This window comes from Anthonomus grandis, chromosome 10, assembly GCF_022605725.1.
Source record: "Anthonomus grandis grandis chromosome 10, icAntGran1.3, whole genome shotgun sequence".
Classification (NCBI taxonomy): Eukaryota; Metazoa; Arthropoda; class Insecta; order Coleoptera; family Curculionidae; genus Anthonomus; species Anthonomus grandis.
In genome coordinates this window covers 13842524-13861194 of record NC_065555.1, presented here as the reverse complement: position 1 = coordinate 13861194, position 18671 = coordinate 13842524, and the positions used below count along the sequence as shown (strand labels likewise).

General features: G+C 33.6%; 2 protein-coding genes across 2 annotated transcripts; both read right to left on the bottom strand.

The window, feature by feature from the left end:
- Positions 1 to 1613: 1613 nt before the first annotated feature.
- LOC126740949 (uncharacterized) lies at positions 1614 to 14056 on the bottom strand. The gene is made up of 2 exons (XM_050447148.1): positions 13924 to 14056; positions 1614 to 2276 (listed from the first exon to the last, which is right to left on the bottom strand). Exons 1-2 carry the CDS (start codon positions 14005 to 14007, stop codon positions 1797 to 1799), a joined length of 564 nt encoding a protein of 187 aa, XP_050303105.1. The 5' UTR covers positions 14008 to 14056; the 3' UTR covers positions 1614 to 1796.
- A 3491-nt stretch (positions 14057 to 17547) lies between these two features.
- On the bottom strand, positions 17548 to 18333 carry LOC126741402 (piggyBac transposable element-derived protein 3-like). Its single transcript, XM_050447800.1, has one exon. It carries the CDS (start codon positions 18331 to 18333, stop codon positions 17548 to 17550), a length of 786 nt encoding a protein of 261 aa, XP_050303757.1.
- Positions 18334 to 18671: the final 338 nt, after the last annotated feature.

Below are 18671 nucleotides of genomic sequence, written 5' to 3'. Positions count from 1 at the left end.
CCTTTTTTAAATACAAGACTACTAAGTTTACAAAATTATTCTCTCTAGTAAGGTAAAATTTGCTATCTCTTTATTCAACTTTAAACATAAAATTAAAAAAATATATTCATTCGAAGCATTCGCAAAAGTCAGTCAATGTTTCTGTAGTTCTGGATATCCTATTCAATTATTAATATAAAATTTTAATTATTATAAAATTTTTGAAGCTTCTTTAATTTTTTTAATGGTCTTATCTTCGCTTTATATGACTTTTTTGTCATTAGTTCTTTATCATGTATTTTAAGTTAGAAATATTATTTTATGATAATATATTTAGTTGGACGGTTGGATGAAGTAGCTTTGCTAAATCTCGCCGTCTATTAGACGTAAGTTATTTTATGTAATTTTTTAAATAAAAGATGATTATTAATTTAATAATTACATTGTGGATATTCTATTTCTTCCCTACAAACCTCAATGTGAAAATTGAAACTCACTTATTTTAATAAACGCACTTACGAACGTCAATGACATTACGGTCGGACACGCACGCTAGCCCAAAACCGCATCGCAAAATTTCGTAATGATACGCTGACTCTCCATTAAACTTAGAATGAAAATTACGCTTAATAAATTCCATAACGGGCTTAATGGCAAGTTTGGTTATGGAACCGCTTTGCTCTTGTATTACAAATGCGCCCAACACAATAATTAACAGACTCTGAATTGGAGCTCTGTATAATTGACTAGCAAAAGCAAATCGCGGTGCTGTGATTACCCCTGTGAACATGTATGGCGTGCACTTAGAGAATAGAGCTTCAGAAACTGGGAATATTATGATATTTTCAAAATGAAATTTGCTCTTAGCTGTAGAAGCAATAGGATTGTTGTTAGTGTTTCAAAAGCTGCAAGCTGTAATCTAATAATGGTAAAATATACTAGTTACATAAAAGAAATATACATTTCTTTGTTAAGAGTTATTCTTCTTAATGTATTTGAAAAACATTTTTAAAGGCCGATTTACACGATGCCAGTAACTGGCGCCAGTCTCACTGGCTCACTGGCACGCCAGTTTTTTACTGGCCAAGTGTTGTACCTAAAGTTGTTTTCACGATGTCAGTAAGTTCAAGTCAGTTGTGAATTTGTACTTTGTTGTTTTTAAAAATGAATTCGAGAAAAATTGAACTTTTCAAAAAAAGAACAATAAGAACCGTAATTATGTTACTAAAAGATGAATTGAGTAATATGTTGAAAAAAAATAAGCGACTATGGGTGAGAAAATGGATCAGTGAGAGATCAATAACAGGAGGTTCGGCTTTGCTGTTTAAACAGCTTAGATTAGAAGATCCCTCTGAGTACAGATTGGCGTTACGACTTACAGCCGAAAATTTTGACGAGTTACTTTCTCTCATAGAACACCCTATTCAGCATCAAGACACCATAATGAGAGATGCACTACCCGCAAAAATAAAGTTAAAAATAACGTTGACATATTTAGCTACAGGAATGTCTTACCGAAGCATAAGTCACTTTTATCGTGTTTCCAAATCTGCTATATCACAGTTAATACCAGAAGGGTGTCGGGCAATTTTTAGAGCATTAAAACAATTTATTAAGGTAAAGTATGTTTAATATATTCGGAATAATTTACATTACATATTATTTCTCAAAGCAGTCACTATTATATCACTGGCTTGTGTGCTTTCGTCCAGGCTATCATTGTGATATGAAATTGGGGAAAAATCATCGTTGTAGTGAGAAGCTGAAGAAGAACTTGTAGTGCCTGTTGGACTGATTTCTGGTGGGGAACAGTATAATCAGTATAATGCTGGCTGGTAGCTCGACTGCTGATATTGGACGATGGTATACGCTTGAGAGGGCATGTTTGATTGCACCGGTTGCTGAATATTAAAATATGCGGTATTAGGTTTCTTGGCTTTTATATTAGCAAGTCTGCATTGAGTTAATATGCTCTGTATTTTTTCTTGAGCAATGATTGCTTGTTCTTCGGATAATTTCTTTAATTGAGCTGATACACTCTTTAGAAATACGTCATGTCCTGTTTCTTCCAAATTTTTATCTATATTTTTTAAATCGTCAATTAATGAAGACATTTGTGAGAGTTGGCTGCGCTTAGATTTTAGGGATGCTGTAGTAAGTGGCCGTTTTTCTGCGCTTGATTCATTCTCCGCGGGTGATGTTACTGCCGGAGCAACCTGACACCTATTTTCCGAGCTTGGTGAAACTAAACGTTCCATGTCGTTGATAGGGTTTTCTTCGACATTTATTATGTTATCCTGCAAATAAAAGAACAAAATATATTAACATAACTCTAATTTCAATAGGTTATAAAAAGAAAAAATATCTAATCATGTTATTTCATTTTTTAGATGCCAAATACAGAAGAGGAATGGAAAACCATTGAGGCGGGCTTTAATACAAAATGGAATTTTCCAACGTGTTATGGCTCAATAGATGGAAAACATGTAGAAATCAGAGCTCCCTCTAATAGTGGAAGTGAATTTTTTAACTATAAGAATACAAGCAGCATCATATTGTTAGTTATTGTTGATCACAACTACTGTTTTTCATACATGAACGTTGGCGCAAGTGGCAATGCATCTGATGGTGGTGTTTTCAAAAACTGTTCAATTCACGAGCAACTAGAAAATGGCCTGTTACCTGAAGATGGAGATATTGTTGGAGATGCAGCATTTCCGCTTAAGACATATTTATTAAAACCATATCCAGGCGTTAACCTCAGTGCAGAAGAAAAAATATTTAATTACATCACGTGCCAGACGTATAGTCGAAAACTCTTTGGGATTTTAGTCAGTAGGTTTCGTATTTTTGAAAAGGCAATACCGACTAACTTGAATACGGTAGATACAATCATTTTTGTAACTTGTGCACTACATAACTGGCTAAGAAAAAAAATCAAAATCCTATATCACTGCAACTTGTATAGATAGGGAAGATCAAGATGAAAATGTTATACCAGGCTTATGGAGGCATAAAATAACGCCCTTAAAAAGTATCTCGAATCAAGGAAGTAATCATTCAGCAAATATTGCTAGAGAAAAAAGAGATAAATATAAGAATTTTTTTATGGACGACGGTAGTGTTCCGTTGCAATTTGGTTACATATAGTATTATAAAAATAGTAAATAATGTTAAACTAAACTTATAAATATACATGTTGTTCGTCTTTATATTCCTGGCATCGAATATTCCATAGGCATTCATGCTCTCTATACAGTTGAACAAGCTTTAAAGTTTCATCTGCACTAAACTTACGGGCCATTTTTTCAAAAACACCCAGAAATAATTATAAAAAAGACCAAGAATCTGAGCTGGTAAGTAGAATAATTAGATTCGCTGAAATAGGTTTGCCGATAATACCACAAATCCTTCGTCGTCTGGTTTACAAATTTTGCGAAATGAAAAACATAAAGCACAATTTTAATATTAAGCTAAAACTGGCAGGCAAGGATTGGCTATCTGCTTTCATGAAGAGAAACCCAATTATTTCCAAGCGAAAAGCACAATTTATGAACCCCGCCAGGGCACAAAAGTTAAATAAGTTTAAAGTGGATGACCATTTTGCTAAAATCAGTAAACTTTACGATCAGCTGGACCTAAAAACCACCCCGAGCGAATATACAATATGGATGAAAAAGGTTGCAGGCTGATAGTGCACCACCAACAAACGGTACTGGCACAAAAAGGGGCTAAAAGAGTCCATTTACAATCATCGGAACATGCTGAGAGTGTCACTATTGGTGAGTGTGAACGCATTGGGTTGTCCTATACCACCAATGGTTATTTTCAAAGGTAAAAGGTTAAAGCCAGCATTAAATGATAACCTACCAGCAGGGACTCTTGTAGCTAAGTCAGCCAAAGGTTACATGACTAATGAATTATTTAAAGATTTTCTAAATCATCTAGCCAAATACAAAAGCCCCGGGAGATGCCTTTTGATCTTTGATGGCGCAACTTGCCATTTGGACTTACAACTCATACAACTCATACAACTCATGATCTACAACCCATCGATAAGTCCGTATACCGCTCGTTCGAACATCATTGGGACGCAGAACTCTTATTATTTTTGGACCAAAATCCAGACAAAAAGATAACAAAGACACGATTTAATGTTATTTTCTCTAATGGTTGGTCCAAATGCATGACTCACAGCAATATCACCAATGGCTTTAGGGCTACTGGTTTATTTCCTCTTAATTCTCAGGCGATTCCGGAAACAGCGTTTGCACCATCTATATTGTCAGCTGTAGCTTAACCAGCAATCAAGGCTGTAGCCAATGAGAATGCGCCCAATCCCTCTTCCAAAGCATCAACTTCAAGAAAAGTGCAACGAACATATGGATGGTCGAAGAATAATATAATAAATATGAACATCTGAAGGTCGTCATATCCAAAAAAAAACTAAATGGTCTGATGAGGATGAGGTGCCTCTTGCAAAACTTAAAAACAAGTTAAATGAGACAACCAAATGTCAGCAACCGTCAACATCTAGACAAGCAGCTGAAAGGATGCCCATCAAGTTTTCTAACGGAGCCCATTCATCTTCCTCGAAAAATATTGGAGATGGAAAAAAACATTTTTATTCACTGGTGTATTCGTCCGATTCTTCTGAAGGCAAAGATGATGATAATGATGAAGTGGGTGAAACTACTTTAGACACTTCAAAAGCAATAAATTACAGGGGAACTTTGGTTACTAAAGATCTCTTTAAGGAAAGTAATGAAAGCAGTGCATGACTTAAAACTGGAAAAAGCGCTAATTCGAAGCAGGTGAAGGCAAGTTGGTTTTGTCATGCGTGTATGGAAGATAAAATGGCTGATATGCGGCAGTGCACAGAAGGTGGTAAATGGTATCATGAAGAGTGTATCGGGTTGACACAAGAATACACTGATACTTTTGAGTGCCCCGCTTGTTGTTAAAATCTTATCTTACACCGTAGGCATCTATTTTTGTTATCAATGATAATGTGTTTAAGTTTGATCTTTAATACCAAATATTTCTACTTTAATAGCCATTTTTTATGTTATTTTAGTGATAGGCCTTATTACCTTACCATTGTTTAATAAGGCCTAGTTGCACTGTTTTTGAATTTTTTGTTTTATTTTATAATTAGTAGAAAATGTTTTACTTTTAAGTTTATAAATCAGTTGTTTGACCTTGCTGGACCAATAAAAATTCAAAACTAATTAGATGTGCTGTTCATTTTCTGAATATTTTTCTTTAGCTAGGCCTTATTACTCGCAGATACCTTATACGATACCAGCGCTGGCGTGCCAGTGAGACTGGCGCCAGTTACTGGCATCGTCTAAATCGGCCTTAATAGTTCTTCGGATTGTCATTGAGTTATGTCTACTAGTTAAAAGATTCAATTATAATTTACTGCAATAGAGCCAAAGAGATCTTAAAAATTAACTTTTTCCTTGAGGAACATTCAAGGAAAAATGGAATAATTAGGAATAATTAATACAAGAGCTACTTAACTAAAGTATGAAAATGGTGGTTTCAACAGAGACAAAAAAGAAAGCTACAGGTACAGAAATCATTAAAAACTATGTACAGGGTGACCGTTTTATTAGCGGCCCATACCGTTTCTCAGAGTCTACAGGGTGTGCAAAAAAAATTCTTACCGAAGTGTTTTCGTTTTAAGCGAGTTTTTAGTATATTTGAGTTTCATCAATTCAGGGTGTTCAAAAAGTGCTGCACCGACTTTAACACCAATATTTTTATATTTTTAGATTTTTTGGAAGGGATAAAAGTAACTTTTATAAGAACTACCTATCTGAATTTTGTGTAGTTCAGATAGAAATTAAGGTTTATATTTTTTTTTAGCAAATTTATGTCCTTGGCATACAGTGTTTTGTAATGCTGGTAATTAAGACTTTTTAATAACATTCCTACCACGACTTAAGAAGACTACCTCCTATTGATCGGCGGTATCCGGGTATTTTAAATTTACACAGGGTGCCTCAGGTAACAATATATATTTTTAAATTTTCAATTCGCAATATTTCAGTTTTTTTAAATGGAATACCCTGTTTTTTATATAGTATTCTTAAAAACAGCAACAAAAGCTATTCATCGATATATATATGTCCTATACCAAAATCTAATTATTTAGAAAATATTAAGAATTTTATTGCAGTGATATAATTTCAACTCTCGACAATAATATCGCTCTTTGAACAAATTTTGCTAGTTTAGTATTTCACCGTAGTAAACTGTGAAATAACAATGGTTAATATCCGCGCTTGTCATATCCATAGCTACAGAATAATACTATCACAAATTTACATTATCAGTTTAGTAGTTAATGATATTATTTAAATTCAGATCTCTCTTAAAAAGTTTTATACAGTGGAGGCAAAAGTAGATATGCTTGAATGTTTTTTAACAAATTCAAAAAGTCCAGCTTTGGCGCTCAGAGTATAGAAGAAAATTTCCGTTACGGAAAATTCCGGAAAAGAAGTCATTTGGCAAAATCTATGCAAAATTCAGGCAAGATAGTACTTTACTCCCAAGACCTAAGAACAGACCCCGAAGAGTTCTAACAGAAGAGAAGCAGCTAGAAATTTGTCGAGGATATACCCAAAACCTCCACCAGGAAAGCCGCTTTGGAAATAAATATCACAAGAAGCGTGATTCAAGATCAGTAACCTTAAATCATTTAAATTTTTATCTGTTCAATATTCAGAAGAAAGAGACATATGATGGAATATCAAACTTCCGTGATAGGTTAATGAACATGAATTTGGATGAAAATATCTTTAATAAAATTATATGGACTGATGAGTCCAGTTTTTACACATCAGCACTTATTTTAAATAGGAAAAATACGCATTACACGAAAAAGCAGGAAAACAATCCGTAAAGGTGTGGTGGGAAATATATCGCTCAAAAATTATAGGACCAATTTTCTTTAATGAAAATTTGAATTCAAGAAGATATTTAGACAGGGCAAGGATTAAAATACAACCGCTAACAGAAAATGAAATAAGTTGAAATACGTTGGACAAGGCAAAATAGAACAATCCCTTGGCCAGCTCGATCTTACTCCGTTATATTATTCCTGTGTATACAAGAAAAGGCTTACTACGGTAAATTAAGTGCAAAGAAGTATTAGAAAGACTGTAGCCTACTTAAGTCAAACAGATTTTGTATCCAATACCCTAGAACCTAGAATTTGTTTATACTACATGTAATATTTGAAATGGAGAATATATATCTAGAGAATTATATATTCAATATATTAAAAACTTACTTTAGACTTTAGTCAGCGTTATGTTGCTGTTTTTTTAAGGCTGTTATTTCTTACAATTAATAAATTTGCAAAGCTAACTTGATTTATTTCCATAATTTTTAAAGATGCATTTTATGCATAAAAGACGTTTTTTTAATTAACGATTACACCCAAACGGTAAGATTTACAGCAAAAGTGATGGAGGAATTTTTTGTTTATAATTGATTGATAATTCAGATAAAATTATAATTTTAGATAAGTCAGTAGAGTAGTATTTTTTTTGTAAAATTGTATTAAAAATTCATCGTAGCTACCCCACTGGTTGCTAAAAAAAAGTAGGTGAACATCTAAAAAATGTGTTTTTATGCCATAATATCCTGTACCAAAATTCAGTTCAATATTTTAAACCGTATTTAAAAAATTTATTAAAAACGAAAAATAAAATAAAATTTTAATACCCTGTATCTTAAAAACTAATCATTTTAGGACCCATGTTTATATGAACTTTTTGACTTAAAATTGGTCCAGGAATGTCCGTTTTAAATTATGACATACCTTTAAGTAACACCCTGTATTTACTTGTGTCCTGATCATGATGTACCAAAAAAAAGAGATAAAATAACCGACTTCGAGCCTCTCAATGAAAATATTATTCGGGCTCAGATAACTATAAATCAGAAACCAGTGGACACTATCTTTGAACTATACGCTAAATATATTATAAAAACCACTACCAAAAAAGGGTGCATTTTTTGAACAGGTCAGTAATGATCTTATGAAAGTAGTAAAAAGTATTATATGTTAGGTGTTGTGTGTATGTTATGGTAAGTTTTTGTTGAATTTCCTTTTTTCGAGTTACATCATCCTAATTATTTTAGGTCTGATGATGCTCTAGTTCGGCGAAACATGTAACCTTTGTCGTTTTATTAAATGTTTCTGTGATGCTGTAGATTTTGTGTTTTTGCCTTTTATAAAAACGTAAACGTATGACCAGCATCTTTGGGAAAAATGGAGTTTTTCGAGTTATTAAAATAGGCAAATTAAGAGAAATTATAGTACTTCGTGATCCGAGTAGTAGAGTTGGTCGGAGGTTTATGACTCCGTAGTAGACCCATTCGGAGAAATTAATATAAACGACAAGGGTAAGAGACTGATCAAAATGTGTCAACAATATCGGGCATAAGATATTTCAGGCATCAGGATTATTCATACATACAGGGTGTTTCAGAACTATGGGATTAAACTTCGGGGGGTTGTTGAGTGCAACAGAAGAATCCATTTGAGTATAGGAACCCATGTCCGGAAATGCGTCACTACGGCCCTAAGACGCGTTAAAATTTATAAAAAACAATAATTACCTAAATAGGATCTGCTGCATTTATTTTTACCTTTTGTACATGATACTGTAACAACAATTGTTTAAAATCAACGCTTATCAATGTCAATTCTTAATGTCAAGTTTAAAAATTTTATAGCTTACAATTTTTAAACATTTATTTCTAATAGAAAACTTTACCAATCAAGAATTGGCGCATATGCATTTGGCATACGGAGCAACAAACTGCAATGCACGAGTAGCATCGCGGTTATATCATGAACATTATCCCGAATGACAGCATCCTGGATACAAAAAGTTTATTGCGGTTCATTGGCGGCTCGCTGAGACAGGCATTTTTAAGACCAAGATGCATGATACTGGTGTTGCTCAAATCGTAAGAGCGGTCGAATTTGAAGAAAGAGCTGCTTTAGTGAGTTGCCGATGAACCATCAAATAGCACACGTGACGTCGCTAAGAATATGAATACGAGTAACGCTTCTGTCTGGCGGGTACTACATGAGCAACAACTTCAGCCTTTCCACTTCCAGAAAGTTCAAGGTACCACTGCAGCCGATTATCATCCTAAAGAACAATTTTGTCAATGGCTTCTGGATCACATCATTGCACAACCAAATTTTTTACGATATGTTTTGTGGACCGATGAAGCCTCTTTCACAAGAGACGGTATTTTTAATAGTAGAAATAGCCATGTTTGGGACGAAGAAAATCCTTATGCAATTTTTCCAAATAAACATCAGAATCGTTGGTCTGTCAACGTATGGGCAAGCATTGTTGATGATTATTTAGTTGGGCCATACCTTCTATCTGCGTTTCTTGGAGGAACTTCTTCCAGAACTCCTTGAAAATGTTCCACCAAACGTTAGACAGCAAATGTGGTTTCAGCATAATATAGCGCCGGCTCACTTTGCTGTACAAGTACGTGAGTATTTGGCTCAGCGGTTTGGGCACCGTTGGATTGCCAGAGGTGGAGCAGTTTCTTAACCTCCTAGGACACCTGATTTAACGTCGCTCGATTTTTTCTTGTGGGGACATGTACAAGTCTTCAGTCAGTACAAGTCTTTAGTCTATGAAACTCCAGTAGAATCAGAGCTAGACTTAATTGGACGAATAACAGCAGCATTTGAAATCATTCAAAACGAGGATCAAATTTTTAGTGTAGTCCGCCAAAATCGTGTGCGACGTTTAAATCGGTGTATTGAGGTTGGAGGAAGACATTTTGAACAATTGTTGTGATGGTATCATATACAAAAGATAAAAATAAATGCATCAGATCCTATTTAGGTAATTAATATTTTTAATATTTTTTCTAAATGTAAACACGTCTTAGGGCCGTAGTGGCGTAGTGACACATTTCCGGACATGGGTTCCTATACTCAAATGGATTTTACTGTTGCACTAAATAACCCCTAGAAGTTTGATCCCATAGTTCTGAAACACCCTGTATAAAAAACATTACATCTTTCATTGACTATGTAATAGTAAGATAAATTACGATGTTACGAATAAATAACGTACGATCTACTATACTGTCAGACCATTAAATTGTCAGAGCAAAACTGCTAGTCATATCCAGATCTCCAAAATTTACAGATAACAAGGAACAGAATTTCACAAACAACAAAACATTATATTTTAGACAGTCTAGCCATTGAAAATATTCGAATGTTGTACCATAATAGACTAGATGAGAAAATTCTTATAGGAGGACAACAATAACCTATAGACAAAATATACACCATAGTAAATAGTATAGAAAGAAGAAAAACTAGACGGATGAAAAACTGCACAACGTAGTAGGAAACTGTAGTAAAAAGATGAGATCAAAGAATTAGTGAACCAGAAGAAAAAACTACATCATCAATGATTGAACATCCATCTTCAGGAAGACCAGTACTTAGAAATTAAAAAAATATTTAAATGAACTATAGATCTAGCATAGAAAAGGATATGGGGCAAAAGGTATAGGGTAATATAAACACCTATGTAGGCGAAAGAAAGTGCTCGGATTCCTATTAATTCATTAAAAACTTAAAGTGCGACTCAAAAAATAGGGCAAATGAGATAGCCGTTGCAAACAGTAAAGAATGTTATGGCAAATATTGAACAATTCAAAAATATTAGTACTGCTAAGCTGTCTAACTAAACCTATAAACTATACAGGTATATCTGTGACCAGTACAATGACTCGTCTCTATAGCATTATGTGAGATTTCATTAAAGACGAATGAATATGAATAAAGAAAAAGAAGAACAGTCAAGATGTAGTGCTGGAAAAAGGTGTATGGATATCATCTTCCACTTAGAACTTATGACAATAGGCAAATCAAGAGAAAATATAGCACGTGGTGATCTGATATTAAAGTTGCCGAATGATTAGCGACCAGCAATCATAGCAAACCAGTTCGAAAAAATTAATAAAAACGATAACCAATGTATCCAAAATATCTATTAGGAATAACAAATAGATATTTGAGGTTTAAGGATCATTCATACATAGACATGGATACAACATACAAGAAACCTTAAATCTTTCATTCACTATGTAATAGAAAGACAAAATACGATGTTACGAATAAATAACGTACCAGCATATAGAGGAACCATAAAACAAAAAACCTTATGTCCCTGTCAAGAAGTTGTAAAAAGTTATACAGAAATCGAATCTTATTATTCACTCTATTTAAAAAGCTCCTAAAAACTGTATGATAAAACATCGTGAAGAGTAAAAATCGGTAATCAGAGAAGTTGCTGATAAATAAAAGTTTACGCCAAGACTAATATGCATCACCTATATTGTTTAAGATCTATGTAATACAGCTGTGTACCATGGAAAAGAAAGTGTAACGGGATGGACCTTGACGTTGGAGACACTTGTCTTTCTACTTTACAATTTGCTGACAACAAAGTTATTATAGCGAACCGACAAGACGACTTACTAGGGCAGAAGTCTGCATAAAAGTTTAATCACTGGGGACTAGAAATCAATATACATAAAATGAAATATCTCCTCATAGAACCAGAACCATTTAACACCCCATTAAATATAGATGAAGTAACTATTTGCAACGTGTAAATGCATGTTGATGTGGAGAGTGACTCGTCTGCTTAAAAAAGCTACTCTTCAAAAATCTTGCTACGACTGCGATAAAATTTTACCAACTTCAGGTTGTTAGTTGAAAAATTTGATTCAAATATTTGTTAGTTGTAAAAATATTTGTTAAGTATGCTGTGCTTGACAAGATGTATTATTAAAAATGTCATTGTTCTTCTCAGTTACTTTGATGAGTGGCTATAAAAATTAAAAATCATAAATCTTTTTACTGCGTTTTTGTTATGTTGTTTAGAATAAGAACGCAGTAAAAGTTAGTTAGTTCTATTAGTTATTGATATTTGTTACTTATGGCGTATGAGATGGAAGTCGAAGAACTTGGCCCGTACGAAGTCCTGACTTTAAAATCCAATAGATTTTTGATTGGGGACATGAAATTAATTGTAAAAATATTAACTGCTGTTGAATCATTTTGAAATGACCAACAATTTTTTCAGATTTGGAGAACTATTTTTTGAGAATTTTAAAATGTATTGAGACAAATGGAGAGCACGCCGATCATTCATTGGCAAATATTCATAATTTTAATTTTTAATTTATCTTTTGTATTTTATCATTGATTCGAAATGTGGTAAAGCAATTTAAATAGTTTATGAAAGTAATTTTTTTAATGTATTGAAAAATTTGATTTTTTCAAATTTTTGAAGTACATCTTTTTTAAGTCAGACAAGTTTTGATGGCGTCCTTTATGGCATAATTTTCAAAAAGATTAATTTTATTATTTGCCATATAAAAAAACCCACTGTCCAAATTTTGTTAACAATGCAGAATAAATGCTAAAGTTATTCCTAAAATTTAAAAAAAATACATTAAATTTACCACCCTGTATCTTGGTTGACTTTTGGACTAGAAGAATTTTACTTAAACTCATTGTTTTTTTTTTAAAGAAATCTGCTTTTAAATTATTTACCATTATTTATGGGATACCTTGTATATATCATTATAAAGACCATTATTCATATTATTTTTTTTGCGGTTCTTATGGTTGGTTCATTACATAGTTTGTTTTTTTATATAATGAGAAGGGATAATTTCCAGATGATAGAAGTATCATGTTTCACTGCTGATTAGAATATTTTGGCATAGTTCTCTTTCACAAGAAGTATTTTATATTCCATGGTATTGGCAACGTTAATACAAACTATTAGGTGCTGCCAGAAAGTACTCCCAATACTTGAAGTGATTGCAAATTACATGAACCTATATGCGACGTTGCTAACGCACCAAAAAAGTCTTAAAAGTTTCAATAACTTCTCCGGATCCCAAGATGGTGTAATAAATATAAATGAATATCGTTATTGGACTGTTTTACAATAATTTATGTTACACTACTATTATTGGAGTGGACTAAACGCCTCTTATCCGTTAACCTTTTTAACCAAATGATGCTGTCAGATATTTTAAAATAAAAATCTCCATATCTGCCTTCATATAACGTTCATACAATACACAAGCGGCCAATGACAAACGGCTCCTTTTGAATGCAAATGGCGCATTTTTCTTGTACACGACCGCGACATTTTTATTTATGAAAAGGTATTATAATAAGTTTTGCGGCTTTTGCTGCGTGCCCCGTGGTTTTACGCCAGACTGGAATCCCTCCGTCTCGCATAAACTAACGTAATTTATAATAATGCAGGTGACACGTCGGAAACTTATGTTTAATTGTTGCCCACTTTGTCTTAATGGGTAATGCATATTTATAAACGGCCGTAGATCCTCCAAAGTTAAGCAAGAACGCCTTATTTTTACCTTTTTAATATACTTGCTCATAACACGCCATTTAAAAGTGAGTTTTTGATAAGGAATTCGTTTTATTTTCTAATCGGTGCGATAATAAATGTTCCCCCACTTGTTCGGAGTGTGTACCTAAAACAGCTTCAAATTATTTGATAATCTATCACCTACTCAAAATATTTTCTTTTCATCTAAGAAGAGAGAGAGAGAGAGATATTTATTATAGACGCACCGGTAACTTAGACCTTTTGGCATCTATCAGAATTTTTAATAGTTATATAAATAAGCAAACACAGTAGAAAATAAAGGTCTTATTTCACCAGAAATTCCTTTTATTATGACGAACGGTTTCGCGATTACAATATCAATGCATCATCAGATCGAGGACTAAAAGTAAAAGACACAATTTATATAGATACTACGCTTATCAAAAATTGGTAAAATTCTGAATAAAAACGAATTTTAAAGCGTACTTACATTGTTAAAAACGAGATTTGTCATAACAAAACAAAAGCACATATAGAACGGTACAGTTAAAATTAAACGAGTAAATCTTATCATATGATAACAAATAATACACTTATACAGGTTTAAAACAATAACATCTAAAAAGCACCGTTACAACACAATAGACAAAATGATCTTAAAACTATGATAACCGCCATTCAAACTAATCTGACCAACAGAGTCATCTATATCTAGTTTTCATAATTAAGAAAGAACGTTACAAAGAAATCTATATTTTATATCATATAACCGAATGGGTACTAGGTAGCGGTACCCACAGTAACTTTAAAATATTTTTTAAAACTGTTAAAAACAGATGTCTCTACCAGTTTATATTAAGAAAACAACGGGGTTTTTATTAAAATAAATTAACCAAAAGGGAGGGAAGAGTTATTCAAATAAAATATTAATTAAATTAGTTTCAAGAATGTTAATCTGAATATTAAGAGATTTATCATATTCTTTTTTGAGAGATCTTTTTATCTCGAGTAATTCAAGATTATTTAGATTTATGTTGTCCTGAACTCTATGTAAGATCTTGTAATTATTTAGTAGATTCGATGGGTGACCGGTCTCCATAATATGCTTGGCAAATAATGATCGGTCATGTTCGCTAAACCGAGTTTTAAAAGGATAAAGATCTAGTTTTCAAGGATATTCTGATCTCGCCACTCTTGCCCATAGTGCTTACGTAGAAGATTCTCCACATCTTTGATTTTTTCTTGCTTAACAGGAATATATAGGAACATATACAGGAACCAATAGGTAAACGTTTCAGTTCTATATTTCTATAAGACTGGCCTTTCTTTAGTAAACTTCTATATGTTAAAAGATCAGACTTAAAATTACCTTCCCCTTTAACAACAATGTCACCTTTAGTGTTTTTTTTCAGCGACAATCTTTTACACTGGGAAAGTTTAAAATGCCAGCTAGAAGTATTTTTCATGACACGGAATGATTCACTTTTCCAATCACTCACAACACATTCTCTGTCACCTAGTTTTTGGAGCTTTCCTTGCTCTTCGAATAACAAGTAATAATCTTCTGGTCTAACTATGGTTTCTTTTCTACGAACTTCGATTCTTCCAAACACTCGATCCGGGGGTAAGTAAGAATGCCCAACTACTGAAAATGTTAGTTTTACTTCAGTAATAGTAGGTGGTGCTTGCGTCTGTAACCAGTATCCTAACATGTAAATAATCGTGGAATTCTTGTTTTGTCCAGGGCACCCATCACAAAACATTTCAACTACATTAGTGTCGTCGCTGAAGGTATATGTCGTTAGGAGATGATTTATCATCGAAGTTCTCATTGGATCCCTTAGGCCTTTCATTTTTCAACCATGTGTATATGCGTACAGAATTGCGTGTCTGTGTAGATTTTAAGCCTCCAATGCAAACGGTAAAGTTATAGCAGTACAGTTGCCTAGAAAAATACGCTGCTTGATCTGGTATTTTTGGTAAAGTCATACACATCTCGTGAGAGTTGTGCTTTTAACGTATGCACTCTCAGTCTAACCATAAGTAGATTTTTTTGTACCTCCGGCAATTTAGTTTTTAACATTTTCTTAAGGGACTGACTTTCAGAGCAAACATCGGTGGCTGGGGCTTTTAAAACTAATATTATAGCCAGAAATAAAAACCACTCGAAAATAGTCATACTTCACTGCAAGATTTGGTGCAACAGAAGCACAGTACATCTTCCACAGCTTTCTGATGCTTAGTTCTGAAGGAAGATATTTCCTAGTCTAGGACTATACTTGCTGTAGTGGAATTCAACAGGCTGCAGTTTTTTAATAAAAGCTGTAACGGACTTTCTTCTATCCTCATATTTTTCTGGATGTCTATTTCCACCCCTTTTTTCTACTGGACCGTAGCCTGTTTCCAGATGTCTTTTGCAAATTAACTGTACCCTATCTTTTTTGATACCTAATATCGACAAAAATTATTTTTTACAAACTTGAATCTTCTTATTGCCTATATAAACTCTTACAAAGTATCTGACTCTCATTCCTTTTCTGGAACTTCCTACTTTTTCACCTCTTGATCGTTGTGGTTGTTGCTGAGTTGTATAGCGCAGAATAAACTCGTCTTGTTGCATTTTCGTTTTGTTTTTGTAAAATTGCTCGTGGAAGCGCCGAATATCTTGTATTCCTAATTCATTGCATTTTAAGGCATTTTGTTTCTTGTGTTTACATGTTGGTTTAGTTGGTAATGTTTTTGCAGTATACCGATTCTTCTTTGCTCGCTTACGTTTCCAGTTTTCTAGATTACGTTTAAGTTTTCTGCTAATGATGACTGTAGTTTCATCCATTACAAATATTATGAAACACACTTTCTACCCCGAATAAGAATAAACGATACTTAAAATGCTTTTAAAAAGCTAAAGACGACTGCTTCAAAATAATAAACTGATAATTCGACGCCGGGCGGTTTATCTGCACGTGGCTGAAACAAATCTGTTTGAATTGGTTGGAAATTCTTTGTTTTCATGCGGTAAGTACAGAGTTACCAAAATTAACAAATCATTTATCGCACACATTATGGATAAGGCGGCAGTATCATCATACTTGGGTAAGTTACCTATGGTATAAAGCGGGTATTGCAACCGTAATCACAGTGAAAGTATATAAATGGATAAGACGGATTCTGCCGCAGTAATCGATTTTTACACTTAATTTTAAATAGTAAGAAGCGACTTTTGCTGCATTTTGTGGCTGTATTTATAAAGATTCCAAGGTCCCCTATTGATATATTTACTAACACAATTTATTTTGATAAATGGACAAGGCGGGTTTTACAACTTGACGCTTCACTTAATTTATTAGACACGTAGAATAATATCCTCTTCAGACCCAGGCGACAATAGTGTGTGCAATTTTTATTTGGTTCACTTGGAGTTAACTAGGGCACCATTTTAATCTAATAATTATCCCAAACGTACTTGCCCCGCCAAAGGGGGCGCTAAAATAATTTGCACACAAATGTGTATCTTGGGTCCATATAAACTTGCGAATACCAATGTACACATTTGTGTACAAAATATTTTTCAACAGTAGCTAGTTAAAATTTAGTATCTAACTAAAGTGGAAATAAAAAATAAAAAACATTTTTTAATTTTAAAAGTGCATTTATTTAATATGGAAAAAAAAACATAACATATATCGCTAAAGAACATAAAAGAGGAATCTTGTTTTAATTATGAAACTCAATAAAACAATCACGGTCTGCACGAAATGCACTTGACTCACGTACGTCTCGTACAGTCGGGATTTCTGCACCTCTGAGCCTCTTTAATATCGATGGCTTTTGGTATATGCCGGGCTTTTGATTTTGCCACTTTAGGAGGAGGTAGAGGCACCCTTCCAGGCCGACCCGGTAATTTTTTTCGCGATATAGGTTCAAAAGACTCATCATCAGATTCAGACTCGGCAGTTGATATTCCTTTAATTAGTGCTTCTGTTATGCGCATTTTAAATCCGAATAAATCTAGAATGTCAGTCTTTTTGACTTTTAACATTTCACAGTCACTCCTAGACTGATTCCATGAGTTGACTACTGCACAATACATGAAGTGTTCAAACACTCGTATTGGTCATTTTTTAGTTTTATGATAACATAGTAAATCAACCCCTTCCATAAATTCATTGTAGCGCCTTACTACATCTGGTTGGGGAACATTTAAATACTGTAGATCAGGCCTCGAATATCTGCGACATTGATGTATTGGATTAATGCTGTGTGCTGAAGAGGCCATTGTTATTGCCTTATTGTCCATCCACCTAACTAGAGCTACCTTTTTATTATCTCTTACTTTTGTTTTTATGATCCCTCTGCCTAACTTTTTTAGTTCATAGTCAGTGGGAAAACCAACTTTTGGAAATCTGTTGGACATTGTAGTTCCTGTACCAGAAATTCCCTTTTCCCTTAGTTTATCTAATAAAGTAACGCTTGTAAAAGAGCGGTCGAAATAAATGTTTGTTCCAGGTGAACAAGTTTCACTTAAACGCAATACGGCTCTACCTCCTGCACCTAAATTTTTCTTCTCGACGTCTTCTGGAAAATTAGTTATTTTTCCTTGGTAAATTTCAAAATCTAAAATAGTTCCGTTTTTTGAAGCTAAGACATAGTTTTTTAGACCAGTGGGGTTGGGTTTTCGAGGAACGTACTGTCGAATAGCTACTTTACCCGAAAATGGTATCATTTGTTTATCAATGCTCACATTCTCCTCTCTCGGTAGCCGCAAAACCGCATTATGAAAAGAAGTTATTATTGGACGCACTTTCCATAGTTTATCACGTTTTTGTTCTTCATCTGAAACTTCCAAGTTATTAACAGCATGAAGATAATTTCTTATTTTAAAAAATCTATTCCTGCCCATTGTATCAACGATAGTGGAATTTTAAATCATTTTGACCAGTAGATGCGTATTCGAGGGTAACCCAAAATTCCCATTAATAATGTAATTCCGACGTAGGCACGTATTTCGGTCTCGCTTGCATTAAGCAAAGTATTACAAGTTTGTTGAAAATGAATATTTGTATTTTCCATTAGATTTTTAAAAAAAGCTTCATCGAAGTACTGATGGAAATAATCAATTGGATAATAGTTTTTCCTTTCCTAAACATCATTTAAGGGAGGAATGAATTGCGCAAAATCAGTCTCTAAATGGCAGCCCTCGTCTGCGTCATGCCATTTTTGAGCCGGTACTTTTTGAGT

Bases quoted from the DNA above. Each gene is read 5' to 3' on its own strand.
- LOC126741402 (XM_050447800.1), bottom strand. From the start codon at position 18,333: ATGGGCAGGAATAGATTTTTTAAAATAAGAAATTATCTTCATGCTGTT.
- LOC126740949 (XM_050447148.1), bottom strand. From the start codon at position 14,007: ATGATAAGATTTACTCGTTTAATTTTAACTGTACCGTTCTATATGTGC. The intron at 2,277-13,923 runs GTAAGTACGCTT...TTTTATTTGCAG, and splicing joins CAAATCTCGTTTTTAACAAT to GATAACATAATAAATGTCGA.